Source organism: Crinia signifera, chromosome 4 (assembly GCF_055691185.1).
Source record: "Crinia signifera chromosome 4, ASM5569118v1, whole genome shotgun sequence".
Lineage (NCBI taxonomy): Eukaryota > Metazoa > Chordata > Amphibia > Anura > Myobatrachidae > Crinia > Crinia signifera.
Window position 1 is genome coordinate 278,131,783 of NC_139220.1, and position 23,859 is coordinate 278,155,641.

At 48.4% G+C, this 23,859-nt stretch overlaps 1 protein-coding gene across 1 annotated transcript; it reads right to left on the reverse strand.

The window, feature by feature from the left end:
- Nucleotides 1-56: 56 nt before the first annotated feature.
- PGAM2 (phosphoglycerate mutase 2) lies at nt 57-22,418 on the reverse strand. The gene is made up of 3 exons (XM_083179821.1): nt 22,008-22,418; nt 16,166-16,346; nt 57-521 (listed from the first exon to the last, which is right to left on the reverse strand). Exons 1-3 carry the CDS (start codon nt 22,416-22,418, stop codon nt 352-354), a joined length of 762 nt encoding a protein of 253 aa, XP_083035947.1. The 3' UTR covers nt 57-351.
- Between the last annotated feature and the right edge of the window lie 1,441 nt (nt 22,419-23,859).

Below are 23,859 nucleotides of genomic sequence, written 5' to 3' on the forward strand. Positions count from 1 at the left end.
AACATTGCCAGCATATTGTATTGACAATTTTATTGGAAGTTTATTTGTTGCCTGGGGCCTCCACAAACCTTAATACAGCCTTGTGGGGGGCTCTTCATTTGGTATAGGGGGTAGTTCTCTATTACAGCTGACGTTGATGATTAAGACAGTATGCGGTCACTGAAATGGTGCAATCGCTCCATTAGCGCCATAAGACAATGATAGGATAACAAGTAATAATAATAAGACACTTCTACAGTCAGGATGACATAAATATGACGTGGGTAGTAATTAGCCATTGGTAACATTACTAAGAGAAAATTATTTATTACAAAAGTCCACATTCCGCTCTTCTTGCGTCTCTCCTTGGCTCTATTTCTTAGCCTTCCCCTGAGCTGCCACAGCCTCCATAGCCTTCCTCACCGTCTCCTCATCCCCCAGGAAGGTCATGGGCTTGAGTGGCTTTAAATTGTCATCCAGTTCATACACAATAGGGATTCCAGTGGGGAGGTTAAGCTCCATAATGGCAGCATCAGACATTCCTGCAGAGGGCGGTAGAGAGAGGAAATATTATTTGTAATTGTTCTGATACTAGTAAGCCCGCTTGAAGAGATGTAGTTTTACTCGCTGACAACAGATGGCAGTGTTTCAGAGACACAATTATTACACTAGAAATATATATACATAGATGATCACGCATACACAATATTCAGATGAAATCTTAAAACCAAGCAAATTAAAAATATTGCTCTTAAATCTTTTCTGATGGCCATGTATAGCAGGAGGGTGCTATCTGGGTTGGGTGTAGGGAGTTACAAAAATATACACTGGAGACGTTATTAAAATGCTGTAATCTGGGGGGCGTGGCCTGAACTAGCGGGCTATAGGACATGCTTCTCAGCTCTCCCGCTTCGATCCTTATAATCTATCCTGCTAGGGACCTACCGAGCCACTTCCATAGCCTTCAGGCGCAGCTTATGCTCTATAGCTCTATCCGTGGGAAGCCTCCGAGCCCCTGTCTGCATATTTACCAGCCGGCAGTGTTTGCGGCCTGTCTGTGCCGCGCACCTCTCTGGGAGCCTGTGTTCGCCCTGTTGCTTCCAGGGCGCCTCCTCCGATCCTACTGGCCTGTGGCTCTGGACCCCCAGTGACCTCCGGCACTTCGGGGAATACTCTGCGGGACCCTGACGACTCCGGGCGGCTTGTGGCGATCTGTGCAGGGTGTTAGCTGTGATTGGCGGCCATATTGTGCCTGCATTCATCCTGCTGGGTTATACATCCAGGACTGGAGATCTGGGCGGCGTGCTAGCCGTCGCCTGTTCACAGTGGCTGCCTAACTGCATTGCACCCTGGTGGTCCCCTTGTGCTGGTGAGTCCATCTTCTACTTTTATCCTATGATGGCCATCTCCATGTCTACAATCCTCATGGCGCTGAATGCCTCCACACAGAGACTGCTGCGGATGCTCTCTTTTACAACTGCCACTAGCCAGTTACCCTCGTTTACTCCTGAACCTACAATTGCTGTCAAGGTGGCAGACCCATTCTTTTCTTCTACTTCAGAGATGTTTGCATACTCCCATACTGGCTACGAGATGACCCACTTCTACCCAGTGATGCCCTGCCCAATGGAGAAATGTTATCCTCATGGAGCCGATTGCCATTATGATGCTATGATCCATCCACAGCTTCCCCTGCCTTCCGAATTGAGGACACTGGGACAATCCACCATACTTGTGTGCCATTTACACTATGCTTGTGCTATCCTACTGATCCTTGGCGCGGAACTGTCACTGTATCTGCCTGCCGAACTGACAATAGTGTTTAATACGGTTTCTATACGCAGACTGTCCCTCACGTTACAAATTTCTCTATACCCTTTTTATTTATGTTGGTTTTCTTTTTAAGATACCCTGGTGTTTTCTAACACGTATACATTTCAAATTAATCAGAGTGAGGTTTTTGCTATCCTACATTGCTATGTGTCTTTATATATTTTGTCCTGGTTTCTGTTCTCATACGGCCACTGCCCTAGATGGTCCATACTGTTGATATCCCTCTGTTGGGTGGTTTTGTTTAAAAAAAAAATTGAGTGTGGATCCTTTGGGGGGGGGGGGGGGGGGTGTAAGGTTAAGGGATCCAGGTATACCTAAGTTGGGGTTGGGTCATACAGGGAGGGGGGTTTTAGGGGGTGCCGGACGGGATCCCGACAGTCATTATACGACTATCAAAATGCCGACAGCCGGGTGCCCGACGGCCATCCGCTATTTTCCCTCCTGGGGGTCCATGACCCCCTATAGAGGGAGAATAGAATAGGTGGCTTGCGTAGCGAGCCACCGTGCCCACAGCGCAGCGAGCCCGCAAGGGGCTTTTTTGCGCTTGTCATGCTGTCTGACTCCGGGATCCCGACGTCGGGATAATGACTGTCGGGATCTCGACTGTCGGAGTCCCATACCACACCCGTTTTAGGGAGGTTTGTTTTGGGTTTATTATTATTATTTTGTGTTCCATATATCCTAGATTAATCTTGGTGTGGCTATGGGTTTGTAGGGCAGCAGGTGACTTTAGCAGTAATTCTATGTCTGATGTTATATCCTCTATTTCTAATGAATAGCTGGGCTCGTATGGCGCCTACAGGCACTCTGTGAAGTTGATACTATTGGTGAATATGACACCTATGCTTAGCATCCTTATCTTATCTCACACTGTTTTGATATACCATGCCTTTATACTGATGTACTAAATGTTGCCCTCATTCCATGGTGTCTCATTTTGGGGTGTGATTATTATTTTGATGTGTTGTTTGTCTTTGAAAAATTAAAATTAATTGAATTAAAAAAAAAAATGCTGTAACCTGGTAATGGAGTCCTGTGATGTGCTCAGGTGAGATGTGGCTAAATGTATCATGTTTCTTGTAATTAATCAAATCAATGTCCTTTGCCTAAAAACTGACTTTGGAACCATCTGTTTTGAATGCAAAGTGCAACCTCGCATGCTGTGATAAATGTAATGTTATGACCTCTAGTAAGTTAACTTGGAAAAGCAGACACCAGCATTAAATGAATGGAGAAACATTAGCCACTACATTTAATGTACCTTCAATTGCTTTGTAAAATCTATGCATTTCTCAGGTTAATTACTACTTCCAAGTTTGTCTCTACCATATCAGTGGAAAACAGTGTAGTTTGGCCTTTCATGCCCCTTTCCCACTGCAGCCTTAAAACGGTATATTGCCGATTTTTTAGGGCAAAATACCGTTTGAGGCTGCAGTGGGAAAGCGCCAGAGTTGAAATACCGTTTAAAGTTAAACGGTATTTCAACCTGTTTTCCAAGCAGGGTTTTAGCCGGTAATCTACCGTTTAAGAGGCAATGGGAATGCATCTTAAACGGTTTTACCAGCAGATGCAGCGAGGATGGCTCATATTTGAGCCATCCTCGCTGAATGTGTATACAGCAGCCGGGCTCAAAGATGCGCGGCTTTCAGTCCAGCTGTCTGCTCCCTCCCTTGCCACCCCCCTCCCCGCCCGCAGCGTCATATACTCACCGCTGCTCACCGGCGCCGTCCCGCTGTCGCTCACCGCCCGGCAGTCCTGCTCCCCCGCCCGGCCACACAAGCTGGGCGCCCCGCCCCCCGGCCTGCTTGACCCGCCCCCCCACCTGCTGAACACGGAGATTATTTATCAGCCTGATTATTTATCAGCCGGTAATATATACATTGCTGGCACAGGCCAGCAATGTATATATTACTAGCACCACTGCACACCAATGATTATTTATCAGCCAGTAATATATACATTGCTGGCACAGGCCAGCAATGTATATATTACTAGCACCACTGCACACCAATGATTATTTATCAGCCAGTAATATATACATTGCTGGCACAGGCCAGCAATGTATATATTACTAGCACCACTGCACACCAATGATTATTTATCAGCCAGTAATATATACATTGCTGGCACAGACCAGCAATGTATATATTACTAGCACCACTGCACACCAATGCTGTAAAAACGTTTTGAAGAGCTAAAACGTTTTACCTGCAATGGGAATGTACCATTTAAAACTGTAATCTGGCATTTAAAACTGGCATTTAAAACTGTAATCTGCTGCAGTGGGAATGCTAAATACCGTTTAAGATTACCTGTAACTTAAAACGGGTCTGCAGTGGGAAAGCAGCATTACTAACAGTTTACCAGATGCACTTTTTTGTGTATGATATGTATTTAAATATATGTAACAGTCTTATGTACTAAATAGAATACATATATTTTTTTTTAACCCTGTGAGAAGGACTATGAGCCTAATTCAGACCTGTTATCAAGGCTGCAATTTTTGCAAGTGGATAAAACCATGCTGCCCTGCAGGTGGGGCAGATGTAACATGTGCAGAGAGAGTTAGATTTGGGTCAAGTGTGTTCAAACTGAAATCTAAATTGCAGTGTTAAGAATAAAGCAGCCAATATTTACTCTGAACAAAATGACTCACCCAAGTCTGGGGCTGATTCGGGATTGTTCGTAGAGATTCAAATTCGTCGCAAGCCCCGATGGTTGGGTTTTGTGCATGATCATTTCTTTGCACACCCCAGCACTGAATGGCTTTGGCGAGTTACACACTCACCAGGCCGTTCGTTGCAGGGATGGAGGGCGATCCTTTCTGAATCAGGCACTTTGCCCCTACTTGCATTGCGTCACGGTTTTATCCATCGGCATAATTTGCAGCCTTGCTAACACATCTGAATCAGGCCGTATATCTGTTACACTGCAAGTGTGAGCTGCATTACCACAGCAAACCACAGGGTGGCAGGATGAGGGGAGAGAATGGGAAAAGGCAGCTAAGGATATTTATATATAGGACTTCTACCAGAATGGTAACAGGAAGACCTTCAGTGTAAGAGGTAATGAGAAAGGGGTGTATGGAGTTCAGACCAAAATACTAGAGGGAGAGGATGTAGAATGAGATATAGCTATAGACTGAGACAGTAGATTATAGAAAATAGTGATTTATATATGGAGTGCGGGCTAATATGGGTGAAGGTTAGTCCAACCTTCTTCTCACCCTTACAATAAGGCAAATGTCACTGTAAGTTCATGTTGGAAAGGTCAGAGTAACTGAATCAGCCAGCTGAGGGGAGGGGTGGGTGCGAGATCTAACCTCCAACATCTAAAACTGGCATTTAGAAGGAGACGCGTCAGGGATGTGCCCTGATTATGTGCAGTATATCGCTCACTGAAGCAGGGTTGGTGCAAAACATTTGTCAGCATCAGGGTCCTTCCTCTCTTCATCTGCACATTCTAAACAAGCATGGAATTTACACCACACATATAGGGCAGGGTTGCCTATCTCCCTCCTCCTCCCCCCCCCCTCTATCTCTCTTATCCCTGCCCCCTCTATCTCTCTTATCCCTGCCCCCTCTATCTCTCTCATCCTTGCCCCCTATATCTCTCTCAACCCTGCCCCCTATATCTCTCTCATCCCTGCCTCCTCTATCTCTCTCATCCCTGCCCCTTCTATCTCTCTCACCCCTGCCCCTTCTATCTCTCATCCATGAGCCCTCTGTCTCTCTCATCCCTGCTCCCTCTATCTCTCTCATCCCTGCTCCCTCTATCTCTCTCATCCCTGCCCCCTCTATCTCTCTCATCTCTGCCCCCTGTATCTCTCTCATCCCTGCCCCTTCTATCTCTCTCATCATTTTGCAGCTATGGGGGCATGACCCAGAGGCTCTGTGAGCCTCTAGCCATGCCCCCCAGCCCCCTGGCTGCGGGAATAGACGCTGTGCGCATGCGCACAGCGTTTATTCCCCGCTGCTTAGCAGCTGACAGGGGGGACTCCCAACAGCCCCCCCACACCGCGGGACACTGCCGCCCGCGGGTGGGACAGCGGGACAGGCCCTGACAATCGGGACTGTCCCGATAAAATCGGGACTGTTGGGAGGTATGTATCTATCTCATCCCTGCCCCCTATATCTCTCTCATCCCTGCCCCTTCTATCTCTCTCATCCCTGACCCCTCTTTCTCTCTCATCCCTGCTCCCTCTATCTCTCTCATCTCTGCCACCTCTCTCTCTCATCTCTGCCCCCTCTCTCTCTTATTCCTGCCCCCTCTTTCTCTCTCATCCCTGCCCTTTCTATCTCTCTCATCCCTACCCCCTCTATCTCTCTCATCTCTGCCCCCTCTATCTATCTCATCCCTGCCCCCTCTATCTCTCTCATCCCTGCCCCTTCTATCTCTCTCATCCTTCCCCCTCTATCTCTCATCCCTGGCCCTCTATCTCTCTCATCCTTCCCCCTCTATCTCTCATCCCTGCCCCTCTATCTCTCTCATCTCTGCCCTTCTCTCTCTTATTCCTGCCCCTCTCTCATCCCTGCCCCTTCTATCTCTCTCATCTCTGTCCCCTCTATCTCTCTCATCTCTGCCCCCTCGATCTCTCCTATTCCTGCCCCTCTTTCTCTCTCATCCTTGCCCCCTCTATCTCTCCTATTCCTGCCCCTCTTTCTCTCTCATCCTTGCCCCCTCTATCTCTCTCAACCCTGCCCCCTCTATCTCTCTCATCTCTGCCCCCTGTATCTCTCTCATCCCTGCCCCTTCTATCTCTCTCATCATTTTGCAGCTATGGGGGCATGACCCAGAGGCTCTGTGAGCCTCTAGCCATGCCCCCCAGCTCCCTGGCTGCGGGAATAGACGCTGTGCGCATGCGCACAGCGTTTATTCCCCGCTGCTTAGCAGCTGACAGGGGGGACTCCCAACAGCCCCCCCACACCGCGGGACACTGCCGCCCGCGGGTGGGACAGCGGGACAGGCCCTGACAATCGGGACTGTCCCGATAAAATCGGGACTGTTGGGAGGTATGTATCTATCTCATCCCTGCCCCCTATATCTCTCTCATCCCTGCCCCTTCTATCTCTCTCATCCCTGACCCCTCTTTCTCTCTCATCCCTGCTCCCTCTATCTCTCTCATCTCTGCCACCTCTCTCTCTCATCTCTGCCCCCTCTCTCTCTTATTCCTGCCCCCTCTTTCTCTCTCATCCCTGCCCTTTCTATCTCTCTCATCCCTACCCCCTCTATCTCTCTCATCTCTGCCCCCTCTATCTATCTCATCCCTGGCCCCTCTATCTCTCTCATCCCTGCCCCTTCTATCTCTCTCATCCTTCCCCCTCTATCTCTCATCCCTGGCCCTCTATCTCTCTCATCCTTCCCCCTCTATCTCTCATCCCTGCCCCTCTATCTCTCTCATCTCTGCCCTTCTCTCTCTTATTCCTGCCCCTCTCTCATCCCTGCCCCTTCTATCTCTCTCATCTCTGTCCCCTCTATCTCTCTCATCTCTGCCCCCTCGATCTCTCCTATTCCTGCCCCTCTTTCTCTCTCATCCTTGCCCCCTCTATCTCTCCTATTCCTGCCCCTCTTTCTCTCTCATCCTTGCCCCCTCTATCTCTCTCAACCCTGCCCCCTCTATCTCTCATCCCTGCCTCCTCTATCTCTCTTATCCCTGCCCCCTCTATCTCTCTCATCCTTGCCCCCTATATCTCTCTCAACCCTGCCCCCTCTATCTCTCTCATCCCTGCCCCCTCTATCTCTCTCATTCCTTCCCCCTCTATCTCTCATCCATGAGCCCTCTATCTCTCTCATCCCTGCCCCTTCTATCACTCTCATCCCTGCCCCTTCTATCACTCTCATCCCTGCCTCCTCTATCTCTCTCATCCCTGCCCCCTCTATCTCTCTCATCCCTGCCCCTTCTATCTCTCTCACCCCTGCCCCTTCTATCTATCCTTGCCCCCTCTTATCTCTCTCATCCCTGCCCCCTCTATCTCTCATCCATAAGCCCTCTGTCTCTCTCATCCCTGCCCCCTCTATTTCTCTCATCCCTGCCCCCTGTATCTCTCTCATCCCTGCCCCTTCTATCTCTCTCATCCCTGCCCCCTCTATCTCTCTTATCTCTGCCCCCTCTATCTCTCTTATCCCTGCCCCCTCTATCTCTCATCCATGAGCCCTCTGTCTCTCTCATCCCTGCCCCCTCTATCTCTCTCATCCCTGCCCCCTCTATCTCTCTCATCTCTGCCCCCTGTATCTCTCTCATCCCTGCCCCTTCTATCTCTCTCATCCCTGCCCCCTCTATCTCTCTTATCTCTGCCCCCTCTCTCTCATCCTTGCTCCCTCTATCTATCTCATCCCTGCCCCCTATATCTCTCTCATCTCTGCCCCCTCTATCTCTCTCATCCCTGCCCCTTCTATCTCTCTCATCTCTGTCCCCTCTATCTCTCTCATCCCTGCCCCTTCTATCTCTCTCATCTCTGTCCCCTCTATCTCTCTCATCCCTGCCCCTTCTATCTCTCTCATCTCTGCCCCCTCGATCTCTCCTATTCCTGCCCCTCTTTCTCTCTCATCCTTGCCCCCTCTATCTCTCCTATTCCTGCCCCTCTTTCTCTTTCATCCTTGCCCCCTCTATCTCTCTCAACCCTGCCCCCTCTATCTCTCTCATCCCTGCCTCCTCTATCTCTCTCATCCCTGCCCCCTCTATCTCTCTCATCCTTGCCCCCTATATCTCTCTCAACCCTGCCCCCTCTATCTCTCTCATCCCTGCCCCCTCTATCTCTCTCATTCCTTCCCCCTCTATCTCTCATCCATGAGCCCTCTATCTCTCTCATCCCTGCCCCTTCTATCTCTCTCATCCCTGCCACCTCTATCTCTCTCATCCCTGCCCCCTCTATCTCTCTCATCCCTGCCCCTTCTATCTCTCTCACCCCTGCCCCTTCTATCTATCCCTGCCCACTCTATCTCTCTCATCCCTGCCCCCTCTATCTCTCATCCATGAGCCCTCTGTCTCTCTCATCCCTGCCCCCTCTATCCCTCTCATCTCTGCCCCCTGTATCTCTCTCATCCCTGCCCCTTCTATCTCTCTCATCCCTGCCCCCTCTATCTCTCTCATCTCTGCCCCCTCTATCTCTCTCATCCCTGCCCCCTTTATCTCTCTCATCCCTTCCCCCTATATCTCTCTCATCCCTGCCCCTTCTATCTCTCTCATCCCTGCCCCCTCTTTCTCTCTCATCCCTGCCCCCTCTTTCTCTCTCATCCCTGCTCCCTCTATCTCTCTCATCCCTGCTCCCTCTATCTCTCTCATCTCTGCCCCCTCTCTCTCTTATTCCTGCCCCCTCTTTCTCTCTCATCCCTGCCCTTTCTATCTCTCTCATCCCTGCCCCCTCTATCTCTCTCATCTCTGCCCCCTCTATCTCATCCCTGCCCCCTCTATCTATCTCATCCCTGCCCCCTCTATCTCTCTCATCCCTGCCCCCTCTATCTCTCTCATCCCTGCCCCTTCTATCTCTCTCATCCTTCCCCCTCTATCTCTCATCCCTGCCCCTCTATCTCTCTCATCCCTGCCCCTTCTATCTCTCTCTCTCATCCTTCCCCCCTATCTCTCATCCCTGCCCCTCTATATCTCTCATCTCTGCCCTGCTCTCTCTTATTCCTGCCCCTCTCTCTCTCATCCCTGCCCCTTCTATCTCTCTCATCTCTGTCCCCTCTATCTCTCTCATCCCTGCCCCTTCTATCTCTCCTATTCCTGCCCCTCTTTCTCTTTCATCCTTGCCCCCTCTATCTCTCCTATTCCTGCCCCTCTTTCTCTCTCATCCTTGCCCCCTCTATCTCTCTCAACCCTGCCCCCTCTATCTCTCTCATCCCTGCCCCCTCTATCTATCTCATCCCTGCCCCCTCTATCTATCTCATCCCTGCCCCCTCTATCTCTCTCATCCCTGCCCCTTCTATCTCTCTCATCCTTCCCCCTCTATCTCTCATCCCTGCCCCTCTATCTCTCTCATCCCTGCCCCTTCTATCTCTCTCTCTCTCTCATCCTTCCCCCCTATCTCTCATCCCTGCCCCTCTATCTATCTCATCTCTGCCCTTCTCTCTCTTATTCCTGCCCCTCTCTCTCTCATCCCTGCCCCTTCTATCTCTCTCATCTCTGTCCCCTCTATCTCTCTCATCCCTGCCCCTTCTATCTCTCCTATTCCTGCCCCTCTTTCTCTCTCATCCTTGCCCCCTCTATCTTTTCTATTCCTGCCCCTCTTTCTCTCTCATCCTTGCCCCCTCTATCTCTCTCAACCCTGCCCCCTCTATCTCTCTCATCCCTGCCTCCTCTATCTCTCTCATCCCTGCCCCCTCTATCTCTCTCATCCCTGCCCCCTCTATCTCTCTCATCCCTGCCCCCTATATCTCTCTCAACCCTGCCCCCTCTATCTCTCTGAACCCTGCCCCCTCTATCTCTCTCATCCCTGCCTCCTCTATCTCTCTCGTCCCTGCCCCTTCTATCTCTCTCGTCCTCCCCCTCTATCTCTCATCCCTGCCTCCTCTATCTCTCTCATCCCTGCCCCCTCTACAGTTATGGCCTGGTACATCGTGGTTTACAACGCGCCATTGAGGGCTCTGACTCGCGAGTTGCAGATCGCGTTATGTCCTGCGTTATGTACCACGCCATGCAATACATAGTTTAACCACTGGGTGACTAATGCTCCACGTTAAGACTTTACGCTACGGATTTTTGCTAACCACTTTTCACTACGGATTTTGTCCTTACTTTACGGACAGATTGTTTTGTATTTATTCGCAGAAGCAGCTACGTACGGTCATTTATGTAATTGGTACAGAAGCCATGCTAACCTTTGCTATTGCTGGATGACTACTTAAAACATTATTTGAGGACCTACAGTATCATACTTTACACTACGGATTTTGTCCTTACTTTACGGACAGATTGTTAGTACAGTATTTATTCGCAGAAGCAGCTACGTACGGTCATTTATGTAATTGGTACAGAAGCCATGCTAACCTTTGCTATTGCTGGATGACTACTTAAAACATTATTTGAGGACCTACAGTATCATACTTTACACTACGGATTTTGTCCTTACTTTACGGACAGAGTTATTTTCTTTTATTCGCAGCCGCAGTGACGTACTGGATGGTCATGAACTGTATTTGATTGGTGCAGAAGCCATGTTAACCATCTGCCAGGAGTGAAGTCACAGGCAATAGTGGCCTAGCGGGTAGAGGCACGGCTTCACTATCTCAGTATCAGTAGTTCGATCCTCAGTTGATTACATTATATTTTTATTTTTTAAACGTTTTTTTTCGCAAAATAGATTTAGCTTTTCAGGTAAAACTCCTTGCCTTGAGGACCGTGTTTCGGGATTAAATTCGCTAACCATTGCTAACCAGCCACTTTTCACTACGGATTTTGTCCTTACTTTACGGACAGATTGTTAGTACAGTATTTATTCGCAGAAGCAGCTACGTACGGTCATTTATGTAATTGGTACAGAAGCCATGCTAACCTTTGCTATTGCTGGATGACTACTGTACTTAAAACTTTATTTGAGGACCTACAGTATCATACTTTACACTACGGATTTTGTCCTTACTTTACGGACAGAGTTATTTTCTTTTATTCGCAGCCTCAGTGACGTACTGGATGGTCATGAACTGTATTTGATTGGTGCAGAAGCCATGCTAACCATCTGCCAGCAGTAAAATCACAGGCAATAGTGGCCTAGCGGGTAGAGGCACGGCTTCACTATCTCAGTATCAGTAGTTCGATCCTCAGTTGGTTACATTATATTTTTATTTTTTAAACGTTCTTTTTTTTTTTTTTTTTAAACTAATACAGTTACAGTAGTTGGTGCTTATCAAAATCTTTCGGACTTTTCCACAAACAAAAATTCACAATGGCAGGTCTCCATGTACAGTACACGATAGTTAATACCCATACATACTGCGCTACAGAGAACGGTTATTTTTCGCAAAATAGATTTAGCTTTTCAGGTACAACTCCTTGCCTTGAGGACCGTGTTTCGGGATTAAATTCGCTAACCATTGCTAACCAGCCACTTTTCACTACGGATTTTGTCCTTACTTTACGGACAGATTGTTAGTACAGTATTTATTCGCAGAAGCAGCTACGTACGGTCATTTATGTAATTGGTACAGAAGCCATGCTAACCTTTGCTATAGCTGGATGACTACTTAAAACATTATTTGAGGACCTACAGTATCATACTTTACACTACGGATTTTGTCCTTACTTTACGGACAGAGTTATTTTCTTTTATTCGCAGCCGCAGTGACGTACTGGATGGTCATGAACTGTATTTGATTGGTGCAGATGCCATGTTAACCATCTGCCAGCGGTAAAATCACAGGCAATAGTGGCCTAGCGGGTAGAGGCACGGCTTCACTATCTCAGTATCAGTAGTTCGATCCTCAGTTGGTTACATTATATTTTTATTTTTTAAACGTTCTTTTTTTTTTTTTTTTAAACTAATACAGTTACAGTAGTTGGTGCTTATCAAAATCTTTCGGACTTTTCCACAAACAAAAATTCACAATGGCAGGTCTCCATGTACAGTACACGATAGTTAATACCCATACATACTGCGCTACAGAGAACGGTTATTTTTCGCAAAATAGATTTAGCTTTTCAGGTACAACTCCTTGCCTTGAGGACCGTGTTTCGGGATTAAATTCGCTAACCATTGCTAACCAGCCACTTTTCACTACGGATTTTGTCCTTACTTTACGGACAGATTGTTAGTACAGTATTTATTCGCAGAAGCAGCTACGTACGGTCATTTATGTAATTGGTACAGAAGCCATGCTAACCTTTGCTATAGCTGGATGACTACTTACTGTAAAACATTATTTGAGGACCTACAGTATCATACTTTACACTACGGATTTTGTCCTTACTTTACGGACAGAGTTATTTTCTTTTATTCGCAGCCGCAGTGACGTACTGGATGGTCATGAACTGTATTTGAATAAACGAAAATAACTCTGTCCGTAAAGTAAGGACAAAATCCGTAGTGTAAAGTATGATGTGTAGGTCCTCAAATAATGTTTTAAGTAGTCATCCAGCAATAGCAAAGGTTAGCATGGCTTCTGTACCAATTACATAAATGACCGTACGTAGCTGCTTCTGCGAATAAATACAAAACAATCTGTCCGTAAAGTAAGGACAAAATCCGTAGTGAAAAGTGGCTGGTTAGCAATGGTTAGCGAATTTAATCCCGAAACACGGTCCTCAAGGCAAGGAGTTTTACCTGAAAAGCTAAATCTATTTTGCGAAAAAAAAAACGTTTAAAAAATAAAAATATAATGTAACCAACTGAGGATCGAACTACTGATACTGAGATAGTGAAGCCGTGCCTCTACCCGCTAGGCCACTATTGCCTGTGATTTTACTCCTGGCAGATGGTTAGCATGGCTTCTGCACCAATCAAATACAGTTCATGACCATCCAGTACGTCACTGCGGCTGCGAATAAACGAAAATAACTCTGTCCGTAAAGTAAGGACAAAATCCGTAGTGTAAAGTATGATACTGTAGGTCCTCAAATAATGTTTTAAGTAGTCATCCAGCAATAGCAAAGGTTAGCATGGCTTCTGTACCAATTACATAAATGACCGTACGTAGCTGCTTCTGCGAATAAATACAAAACAATCTGTCCGTAAAGTAAGGACAAAATCCGTAGTGAAAAGTCGTGGCGGCCACTGTTTTGTAGAAGAGATTTTTACGCATGCGCTGTACTGTTTGGGAAAAGTGACATCTGGTGGTCAATGAGTGTAAGTGCAGGTTACATTTACAAGATTACGTTACGTTATAACGCGATCTATAACGGGACTATAGCGCAAGGAGCAGGCGCGATCCAGGCGCGATTTGCATGGCGCACTTTATGCGCAACGCAGCCACGATGTACCAGGCCATAACTGTATCTCTCTCATCCCTGCCCCCTATATCTCTCTCAACCCTGCCCCCTCTATCTCTCTGAACCCTGCCCCCTCTATCTCTCTCATCCCTGCCTCCTCTATCTCTCTCATCCCTGCCCCTTCTATCTCTCTCGTCCTCCCCCTCTATCTCTCATCCCTGCCTCCTCTATCTCTCTCATCCCTGCCCCCTCTATCTCTCTCATCCCTGCCCCCTCTCTCTCTCTCATCTCTGCCCCCTCTCTCTTTTATTCCTGCCCCTCTTTCTCTATCATCCCTGCCCCCTCTATCTCTCTAATCCTTCCCCCTCTATCTCTCATCCTTGAGCTCTCTGTCTCTCTCATCCCTGCCCCCTCCTCTCTCTCTCTCTCTCATCTTTCCTTCCCCTCTATCTCTCATCCCTGCCCCCCTTAATCGCTCTCATCTCTGATCCCTCTATCTCTCTCTCATCTGTTGCCCCATATCTCTCATCTCTGTCCTCTTCTGCCTCTCTCCATCTGTCCCCTCTGGCCATCACTCTCTCTCTTTTCATCCCTGTTCCTCTATCTTTCTCTTGTCATCCCCCATATTTCTCTCACCTCTGTCCTGTCCCCCCCCTCTGCCTCTTTCTCTCTGATCTCTTTCCCATCTAGGGAGTTGCCCGCTCTAAGGGCTAACAGGTACCTTTCCCCCTAAGGGCTAACAGGTACCTTTCCCAAGATATGTGCCCCCATATCTCTCTCTCTCATATCATCCTCTTTTCAGGGCAATCTTAACAGCATTATGGGCTCAGGGCAAAGCAGAGCACTGGGGCATCTACCTACACAACCTCACTTTCTTGGTGCTTCTGACTGATAACTTGTGGCATGATCACTTCACACCCGACATTCAGGGCGTCCACAGGAGGAGGAGCATAGAGAGAGGAGGAAAGCCGGCCAACGCTGGCCAGTGCAAACGGGATCGCCGTAAGCAACATTTTATTTTTTATTTTCTTGTCCATAGGTTGCTCTGGGGCCTCTTTCCCATCCCAGATGCACATGGGGTGTGTGTGTGTGTTTGGGGACAACAGCCAGTGAGGGCTGTGAGAGGAGAGAGAAGCTATCCCAACTTTTGACTGCAGAGCGTCTAGACTGACACATGGGCTGATTATATAATTGATACATAAATAATGTTAAATGGGGAATTCACTTCTTTATACTCTCATACCCCTTTCAGACATGGCATTTCAAAAGCGGTGTAATTTTGCCGGGAGCAGCCTGACCCCCCTTCACACAGAACAAATTACCGGGTTGAAAATTTCTACCCGGTAATTTGCTGAATAACACGGGTATTTCTTCTGTGTGAAAGGGTCAACCCGGGTCATAAATCCCGTGTCCTCGACCCTGGTCAATTCCAGGGTCGGAGACACGGGATTTACGACACGGGTGTGCCCCTTCACACAGAAAAAGTGTTAATGAAATTCCCAGGTGGAACTGCTTCACCAGGTATTTCATTTTCTGGTACTTGTTTCCTAGCACGACGCCCATCGCATCGCATACCATAAGGCATACGATGTGATGCGATGTTACGCAATGGCAGCCGATGTTATACAATTTTAAATTGTATACCATCGCATTGTATGCCATATACAATGGTATACGATTTCAAATTGTATAAGCACCCTAATGGGTGCTTTCAATGTTAAATGTGCCCCCTATTAGATAAATAATTGTATAAGCACCTTAATGGGTGCTTACAATGTAAAAAGCACCCCCACGCCACCTGTACTATCAACGCACACCCGAAGCGTGGCGAGCGTACGCGTCCTCCGACCTTTTCATACCCCCACTATCCACGTCTGCATGGAGTTGATTTTATATAGTGTGGTGAGCGCAGCGAGCCACCGAAGCGTGGCGAGCGAACGCGGAATACATGTAAAGTAATGCGTGTCCGCTCGCCACACTTTGGGCTCGGCGGCTCACTGCGCTCGACACACTATATAAAATCAACTCCACGCCGACGTGGATAGTGGGGGGTATGAAAAGGTCGGAGGAGCGTACCGCTGCGCTCGCAACGCTTCGGGTTGGCGTTGATAGTGGGGCGTGGGGGTGCATTTAACATTGTAAGCACCCATTAGGGTGCTTGCTTATACAATTAAAAATCGCATTGCATGCTTGCATATGGCATGCGATGCCGTACGACTGAATATCGTGGGCGCCGTGCTAGGAAACAAGTACCCATTTTCTGTGTGAAAGGGGTGTTAGAGTAAACTGTGGTAACTGATGTTAGAGGAACATGACTACGTATCACCCTGCCCATTACACCAGGTGGTCCCATGACTGGTATAGGACAATAATATACTAAATCAAACAATGCTATAAGTCCTGATCAGCCAACACATAAAGACAAATTACAGGTGCAGAAGAAATGTAACAGTAGAAACAGACTGCCATTATAGGATGGAATGGACATCTCACCCTCAAGGTGTTTTACAATGCCCCTCAAGCTGTTCCCGTGTGCTGCAATCAGGACCCGCTTGCCAGCAAGGATCTGTGGGGCGATCACGTCATTCCAGTAGGGGAGGGCGCGGGCGATGGTGTCCTTCAAACTCTCGCATGATGGTAGCTCAGATGGAGTAAGGGCTGAATAGCGCCGATCCTGGTAGGCCAGAAAGAGATAGGCAGGTAAATAATAGTCATCTACATTCATTATTTTCATTCTGTACTAGGACAACGTAACAATGTTCACAGGATAGTTCCAAATAGAAGTGAATCTGCGAAGTGGAACCCAGTCCCCAAAGGTCACTAGCAGTGTTGTGGGCAGTTCTGACCTTCACTTCTAAACATGAACTACGTCATTATCGGGCAGAAACACAGACCAGTGCTGATTATAGGGCTAATTTAGAGCCGGAAACTAATTGCATTGCTGCTGTGCGAAAATCTGCCTCAGCCGAAGGAGATGTCTTGAATTTAAAGACGCTCACTGCATATTTTATGATTCTGCAGCGTCAAGTATTGGATCCATTGCTTTACCATCGGACATCTGAGTCATACTTGCCTACCCTCGTTTGGGAGGCTCACGAAAATCAGGTCCCCCTCCTGGCCCCCCGGAAAGGTAGGCTGTTCCCCCTGCGCCTCCTTTCCCCGCTGCACCAAGTCCTGGATTTTGTGGGTCTGCAGCAAAGGGGCAGGGCTAAAATTATGTGAATTGTGTCATTTTAGTCCCTCCCCCAATCCACGGACCCATGGCATGGGGGTGGGGCTTGGCAATATCAGCCTTATCCTCCTGCCCCTCAGGGCAGCAGTATCTGGTCTCCTCTCCAGGAGAAAAAAAAGTAGGTAATTGGGGTCTGAGCATCTCTCAGTTTACTCAGGATAGCATTAGATTAAAGCTGCTTTTGCCACTGCGGCAAAAGACACTAAAGTGGTTGCAGTTGCAGCCACCTGTGACTCGCAATCAGCCATATAGATATAATGTAATATTTTTATATTTCATACATTCTTTAATAGATATTAACTCACAAAGCCAGATAACAATAGCACTGCATTTTATATACAGATTTGGATTGGACAATTGTTCCATTTTGAATTTTAGGGACAAATCTAGTAGTGCATCTATAATGGGTGCTATCACTTCAGCCATTTCTTCAGTGCTTACCTCTGTGAAGTCACACATCTACAACAGGAGTGCTGCAAAATCACTGCACAATGGTGTGGTGGCCTTTTTTTCCCAGCGTTTGGCACATATACAGTGGGGAAATCCCTGTGGTAAAACCTGCTGCACCATTCCCACAGAGACCTGTGAGTAGACTCTCTTGTACAGCACCAGAGTTTATAAGCAGCTATCTCTGCCAGCTAGACTAGGAGTCCTGGATGGATACTGCACGTGGGCCCTTCCTCATGTAGGAGGTCATTCTGGTTCACACGCAAAGCTGCAAAATTCGCAGCTGTGCCTGTCATTTTAATGCCACCCACACGAACCATCCCCCATGCCAAATATCCCCGCACGCAGGGCCGGCAACAGAAATCTTGGGGCCCCATACACTGATATTTCTGGGGGCCCTCACCCCCTCAAGCACTAGTAGTTGTGTGGAGCAGGGAGGAATGGTGGGCATATTGGTGGCAAGGAGTCCCATATAATTGCTGCCCCCAGCGCAGATAGTCTCACTTCTGAATTGACAACTAATACACATTATGCCACAAATCGTGATGCCTACTACATATTATACCACACACCTTAATGCCCATTAGACAATTGATGTTACGCACCATGGCAACCGCCGCACGATGATGATGCTAACCAGGGTTGCATCACCTTTCAAGTGGCGTGAGTTAAGGTGCTTGGTGTTACACACGTTTCCATAGTAACCGACAGGGTAGGATGACGTCATCAGCGGGCGCATCCACTGACGATGTGGTAAAATACATCGAAAACATTTGAACTTCAACTGCATGATTTCCTTCTTTCTTATCCATGTGCGGCCTTTGTGGAGTGTATGTGTATATATATATATATATATATATATATATATATATATACATATACACACGTGTGTGACCAAATTCAGATATTTACTGCCAGTTTGAAGCCATACGTCCTTAGAGGCCAATTCAAGTGCAGTATGTTAAATCAAAGCATTGACAAGAGACTGCTATCCAGACCTGAGCTAACACTAGACACGGCCCCGAGAAGCAGCAGTAGAGACCCAAAGTGCACCCCACATATAAAGATTTCTTACCTTAGATGCTGATGTTTATAATGAGCACCCACAATGGTCTGGGGACATTCGCCGGGACACGCAGCTCTTGGCTGCCGCGCAAACAGCCTGTGGACGGTCCGCCGGGACACGCAGCTTCCGGCCGCTGCTTAGATACACTGACAGCACCGGCTCATGTCAGTGTGTGTAAGCGCCGGCGGCCGGAAGCTGCGTGTCCCGGCGGACCATCCACAGGCTGTTTGCGCGGCAGCCAAGAGCTGCGTGTCCCGGCGAATGTCCCCAGGCATCCCCCATGTACTGCAGGTTCAATTGTCTCAGCGGCACCACGGCCACGCTAACAGTCAGAGGATGAGTGGCCCGGCGGCCAAGCGGGGGCTGAACTTGGGGCCCCTCTGATACTCGAGGCCCGTCACAGCTGTACCCTTTGACCCCCCCTGTCGCCGGGCCTGCCCGCACGCGTGCGTATGGATGTTGAGGGGACAAAATCATTCGATGGTCGACGACCATCGAATGATTTTGCAGGCACTCACAGATGTAAGACACCTCCCTGTTGTCTTACATTTGCAGGCACCCTGTATGGGAAGCTGGTGGGCAGCTGACATCCGCTGCCCGCCCCATGCACCCACGTCATGGGTGCATTTACATGGGAATGCCCAGCAATTTCATGGGGACGTTTCACAGCCCCTCACCACCGCCCCACTCCCCCCGCCAGCACTGCTAGGTGTGACCGGGACGGCAGACAAGCAGTTCACCCCGCACACTCGCACCAAGCGGCTGCACATGCGCATAAAGGTTTATGCGCAGTCGCCCACCATTGCTCCCCTGCCCGAACACACAGGGGAGCGTGCAGACTACAATGAGGGCTGTAATATGTCCCAAGACAAATATGAAAACGACAGATAGTTGGTGGCTATGCCAGCAGCATATGCCTCTTCCAAATACTGAATGAGAAAACCTAAATACTTCTATAAAGTGGTCTATGGAAAACTGTATTCTATAAGTTTTTCTTGAGATACATGGAAAAATAGTTGACCTTGGTTGAGGTGATTGGAATCATTATACCTCATGTTAATCAGCTGGGAAATCTCTGCATAGAAAATAATTTTAAGTCACATTATTCCTTACACAATAATCTCTCATTCATTGCTCAGTACTATGGTTGCAGGGAGAACCCTTGTTCATGTAACAACACACTATAAATGCCTGTTATCATTAGCCACATAACTTTTTTGCCCTTGTATAGCTATATACACCAGAAATGCAGAGACCAACCCGGGAATTAAATTCCAGGGACATTCCCGGGTTGGGCCCCGTTTACACATGCTTTTGAAGGAGGGACATCCTGGGTTGGCACCTTTTATACTGAACCTGGGATGACCCTGCATTTCTATGAGAATGTCATTAGAAATTGACTTTTTTAGGCCCACAAAGATGAGGTAATTAGAGAGAGGGAGGAGAGAGGGAGGGTGGGCCTTTGAGGACATTGCATGCTTTCAGGGGTTAAATAGCACCATACCTCCCAACTTTCCTGCTTATCGCGGGAACGTCCCGATATTTTGGGACATTCCCGCGTCCCTCCCGCCGCCGGCAGTGTCCCGCGGCGGGGGGGGGGGACAGTTGGGAGTCCCCCCCTGTAGTCCGTGAATAGACGCTGTGCGCATGCACACAGCGTCTATTCTTGCAGGCTGGGGGCTGGCCAGCAGCTCATAGAGCTGCTGAGCATGCCCCACAGCGGCGAAAAACGGGGGCATGGCCTTGCTGCAGTGCCGCGATTATAGACCACGCCCCCTTCCCGATAGGCCACGCCCCCGAAAAACCCGGCGCGCACCCTGTCCCGACCGGGCACATCCAAAAGTTGGGAGGTATGTAGCACTGCTGGGGTCTGTTGTGCCACAGAGCTTGCACATTGTCTTCCTGCACACTGTGTGATGCCTCTAAGCGTCTATGGAAATCCACAACAACCGGAAGTTGCCCTGCATAGCCAATCAGCAGAGGCAACACGGGAAGGAGGGACATGTCCCTGCACCTATTATACTGGCCAGTAATACCCCTTTCACACCAGAAAATGCAGGGACATTCCCGGGAATATTGTCACTGGATGATGCAGGGACATTCCCAGGTTGGCCCCTTTCACACCGGGCTAGTCCCTGGATTTTCTGGTGTGTGAAGGGGGCGGGAAGGAAGTGGGCAGGCAGCAAGGAGGAAACGGACAGGCAGCGGGATGGCGGTAATTGCTCACCCCGGTTGCTGGTCCTCAATGCGGGCCAGGGATCCACACAGGCGGCGGACAGTGAGGGCGCCGGAGAGCTGTGTCATCTTCATTCGCTGCTGTCCTGTCATTTGCGCCCGCTGCCTGTGTGTATCCCCGGCCTGAGAGCACACGAGGACTGGCAATGCGGGTAAGTACCCCCTAGCCCTTTCATAGGCCCTTTCAACAGCCCTGCTCCATAGTCTGGGAACCTTGATTTGATTTTGGCCCGGGAACCTTTCACACCAGCACTTGTCGCAGGTTGTTCGCAGGCCCAACCCGGGAAATTTGGCTGGTGTGAAAGGGGTATAATCAGGGCTATTTTTGTGCAGGCTCCAGCAGGAACTGAAGCCCTTATTCTAGTTCACTGTTTCTGACAAAATATTCCTCAGATGGACAAAACCGTGTGCACTGCAGGTGAGGCAGGTGTAAAACCCCACCCAAATCTAATTATCTCTGCACAAGTAACACCTGCCTCACCTGCAGTGCACATGGTTTTGTCCATCTGAGGAATATTTTGTCAGAAACAGTGAACTAGAATAAGGGCCACAGTTCCTGCTGGAGCCTGCACAAAAATAGGCCTGGGTATAATCCTTCAAGGTCCCTGGACCAACCCTGGTAGCTAGCAGTGTTGAAATTCCGGGGCATCAGTCCTGGATTTTGGCCCTGGACTCTTTCACACCAGCACTGTCTAGGGTTGCTCCAGAGATCAACCCGGGAATTGTGGCTGGTGTGAAACTGGTATAAGTAAATAGCATTAACAGGACATATACTAACTTTACACATCCCAGTATTCAAGAAATAAATGATTTCTAGCAAGACATTCAATTACTGTGAGTGGTTTGTAAGAATTATCCAGCAACTGGGTAGTATGGTGACGAGCAGCATGTTTTATTAACCTATATTTTGTGTTTCTGATGGGTAGAAATTGTATCATACTTTTGAAAAGTAGTTTCAGGGAGATTATAGTTGGTAGTAGAATTTTGCACAGTGCCCCATTGAGGGGGCGTGTCATGCTCCACTCAAATGTAGAGATTGCGAAAAGAGATTGTGAACATGGCACCTAGAAGCGTGGGTGTGTACTGCTACATCTGAGAGGAATCTTTTAAAATTACTTATATACAAATGTAGATGATCCCCAGAACAGTTAGTAAGAGTTATTATACTTGGTAAAGTGCTGGGAAATGGTGCAAAAAAAGCACGGTGCTGTAGCACATTGTATGCTTTTTGTACTAGATGCTATGCAATCTAGTACCAAAGCACGGAGTACATCGCACCGTGTGTGGGCACCTTTAGAAATATTATGCGGTCTTACACTGGGGTGACAAGAATTACAGTCACAGTGATTCCTTACCTTGCTGATGAGCTTGTAATACGGGTGATCTTCTCCCATTGGTGGTGGTGGGATATCATAGGATCTTCTCCAGATCTTCACTTGTTCCTCGCCATGCTTCTCTGCGGTTTCTGCCTTGTTGAGTCCGGTCAGCCCCCCGTAGTGGCGCTCGTTCAGCCTCCAGGACCTGTGCACTGGCAGCCACATCTGGTCTGTGCCATCCAGTATGTACCACAGGGTGCGCACTGCCCTCTTTAGAACAGATGTGTAGCAGATGTCAAACTCCATCTTGGCCTCTTTAACAGCTTGTGCCCCTCTTTGGGCCTCCTCTCTCCCTTTTTCACTGAGGTCAGCGTCGAACCAGCCACAGAACCGGTTCTCCTGGTTCCATGAGCTTTCCCCATGGCGCACAATTACCAGACGGTGAGGCATAGTGACTACAAACCAGAGATCGCAGTAACCAGAGTTGTGACTACTTTACCTCAAGCTGGCTACAGCTCTGCCGCAATAGAAAGTGAGCTGTGGCTTGCAAGTGGGGAAACCAAGTGGTGAAGTGATTATCTAAATGTCCTGGTCCCTGGAATGTCCCCCAGACACACTAAGAGTGTCTGTCTCATATACCAGTCTTACTTCTCATGGTAGCCAATCAGAGAGCATTAGCAGGAGTCCAATGAGTGCAGTGGGGAGAGAGAACCTAAAATAGCCTCACCCTTCCAGTGACAGCTGCGTCTGACCTTTAACAGGGCAATGGCAGAGATACCAAGCAAAGGTCAAATATACCTTTACACTGCAAGAATGTCTTACAGGAAATAAGCTGTGTTCTGCAGGGTAATACTGCTGCCCAGCCTTGTGATCATTTAATACGATAGTGCTGGGCATTTTATATTTTACTTATGGCCATTATTATATAATTCGGTGGAAGTGCAGGTGAGTGACAGAGCTTAGATGACTGCTCAATCATTACTCAACAAACCGGGTAGATGTGTTTTTGGGGGTTTTTTTACATCCTTTTTTTTTTTAAATTGCGACAATAAAAACTTTTACTCTTTTATTACATTTTTTTTTTTTAAATCACCGGTGTATCCAAATATTGCTCGGGCGCCCTGTTGATACTGAGTACAACACATAAAAGTTATATACAGCATTGCTGGGCAGTAGAGTTGCCTTGACCAAGCATGCAATGCTTGCATTCACTGACACCACAGCGGTCACATGACCCACTGTGACAAAACACTGCCAGCCCATCACTGACAAGGGGGGTTATTCTGGTTGATTCGCTCGGATACGAATTCGCATCCTTACGAGTCAATCAAACTAGCTTGCAGGGCGTGGGAATGGAGGTTACACAGTAACATCCATTCTCAGGCCATAGACCATCGAAAGACGTGGAAGGTGCACACATATGTAAGGTTGCTCTGAGCAACCTTACATATGTGTGCGCATTCAGGGGGAAGTGGGCAGGCAACTGACATCCGGTGATGCTGCCCGCCCCCTGCATGTCTGTCATGCCCACATTAGCATGAGAACGCCCAGTGTTCTCATGGGGATGCCCATGAAACGCTGGGTGTTGCCATATGCAGGGCCGCCGAGAGGGGGGTGGAGCGGGTACTAATTACCTGGGCCCGGGCTTGCTTGAGGGGCCCCGGTCCGACCCCCTGTCCCTTACATACAACATGTTCTGTGCTGTCAGCAGGCTCAGCATGAGCGTCTCACGGACAGAGTGAGAGCTCATGCTGAGCCTGCTGTAAGCACAGCACATGCTGTAGGTGTGTGCTGAATGGTTGGGGGGATAATAACACTCTCCCCGTAATAATTTTGGGGACGTGACCTAATTGCGGGAGGTTGCCACGCCTCCCTTGATTAGACCACGCCT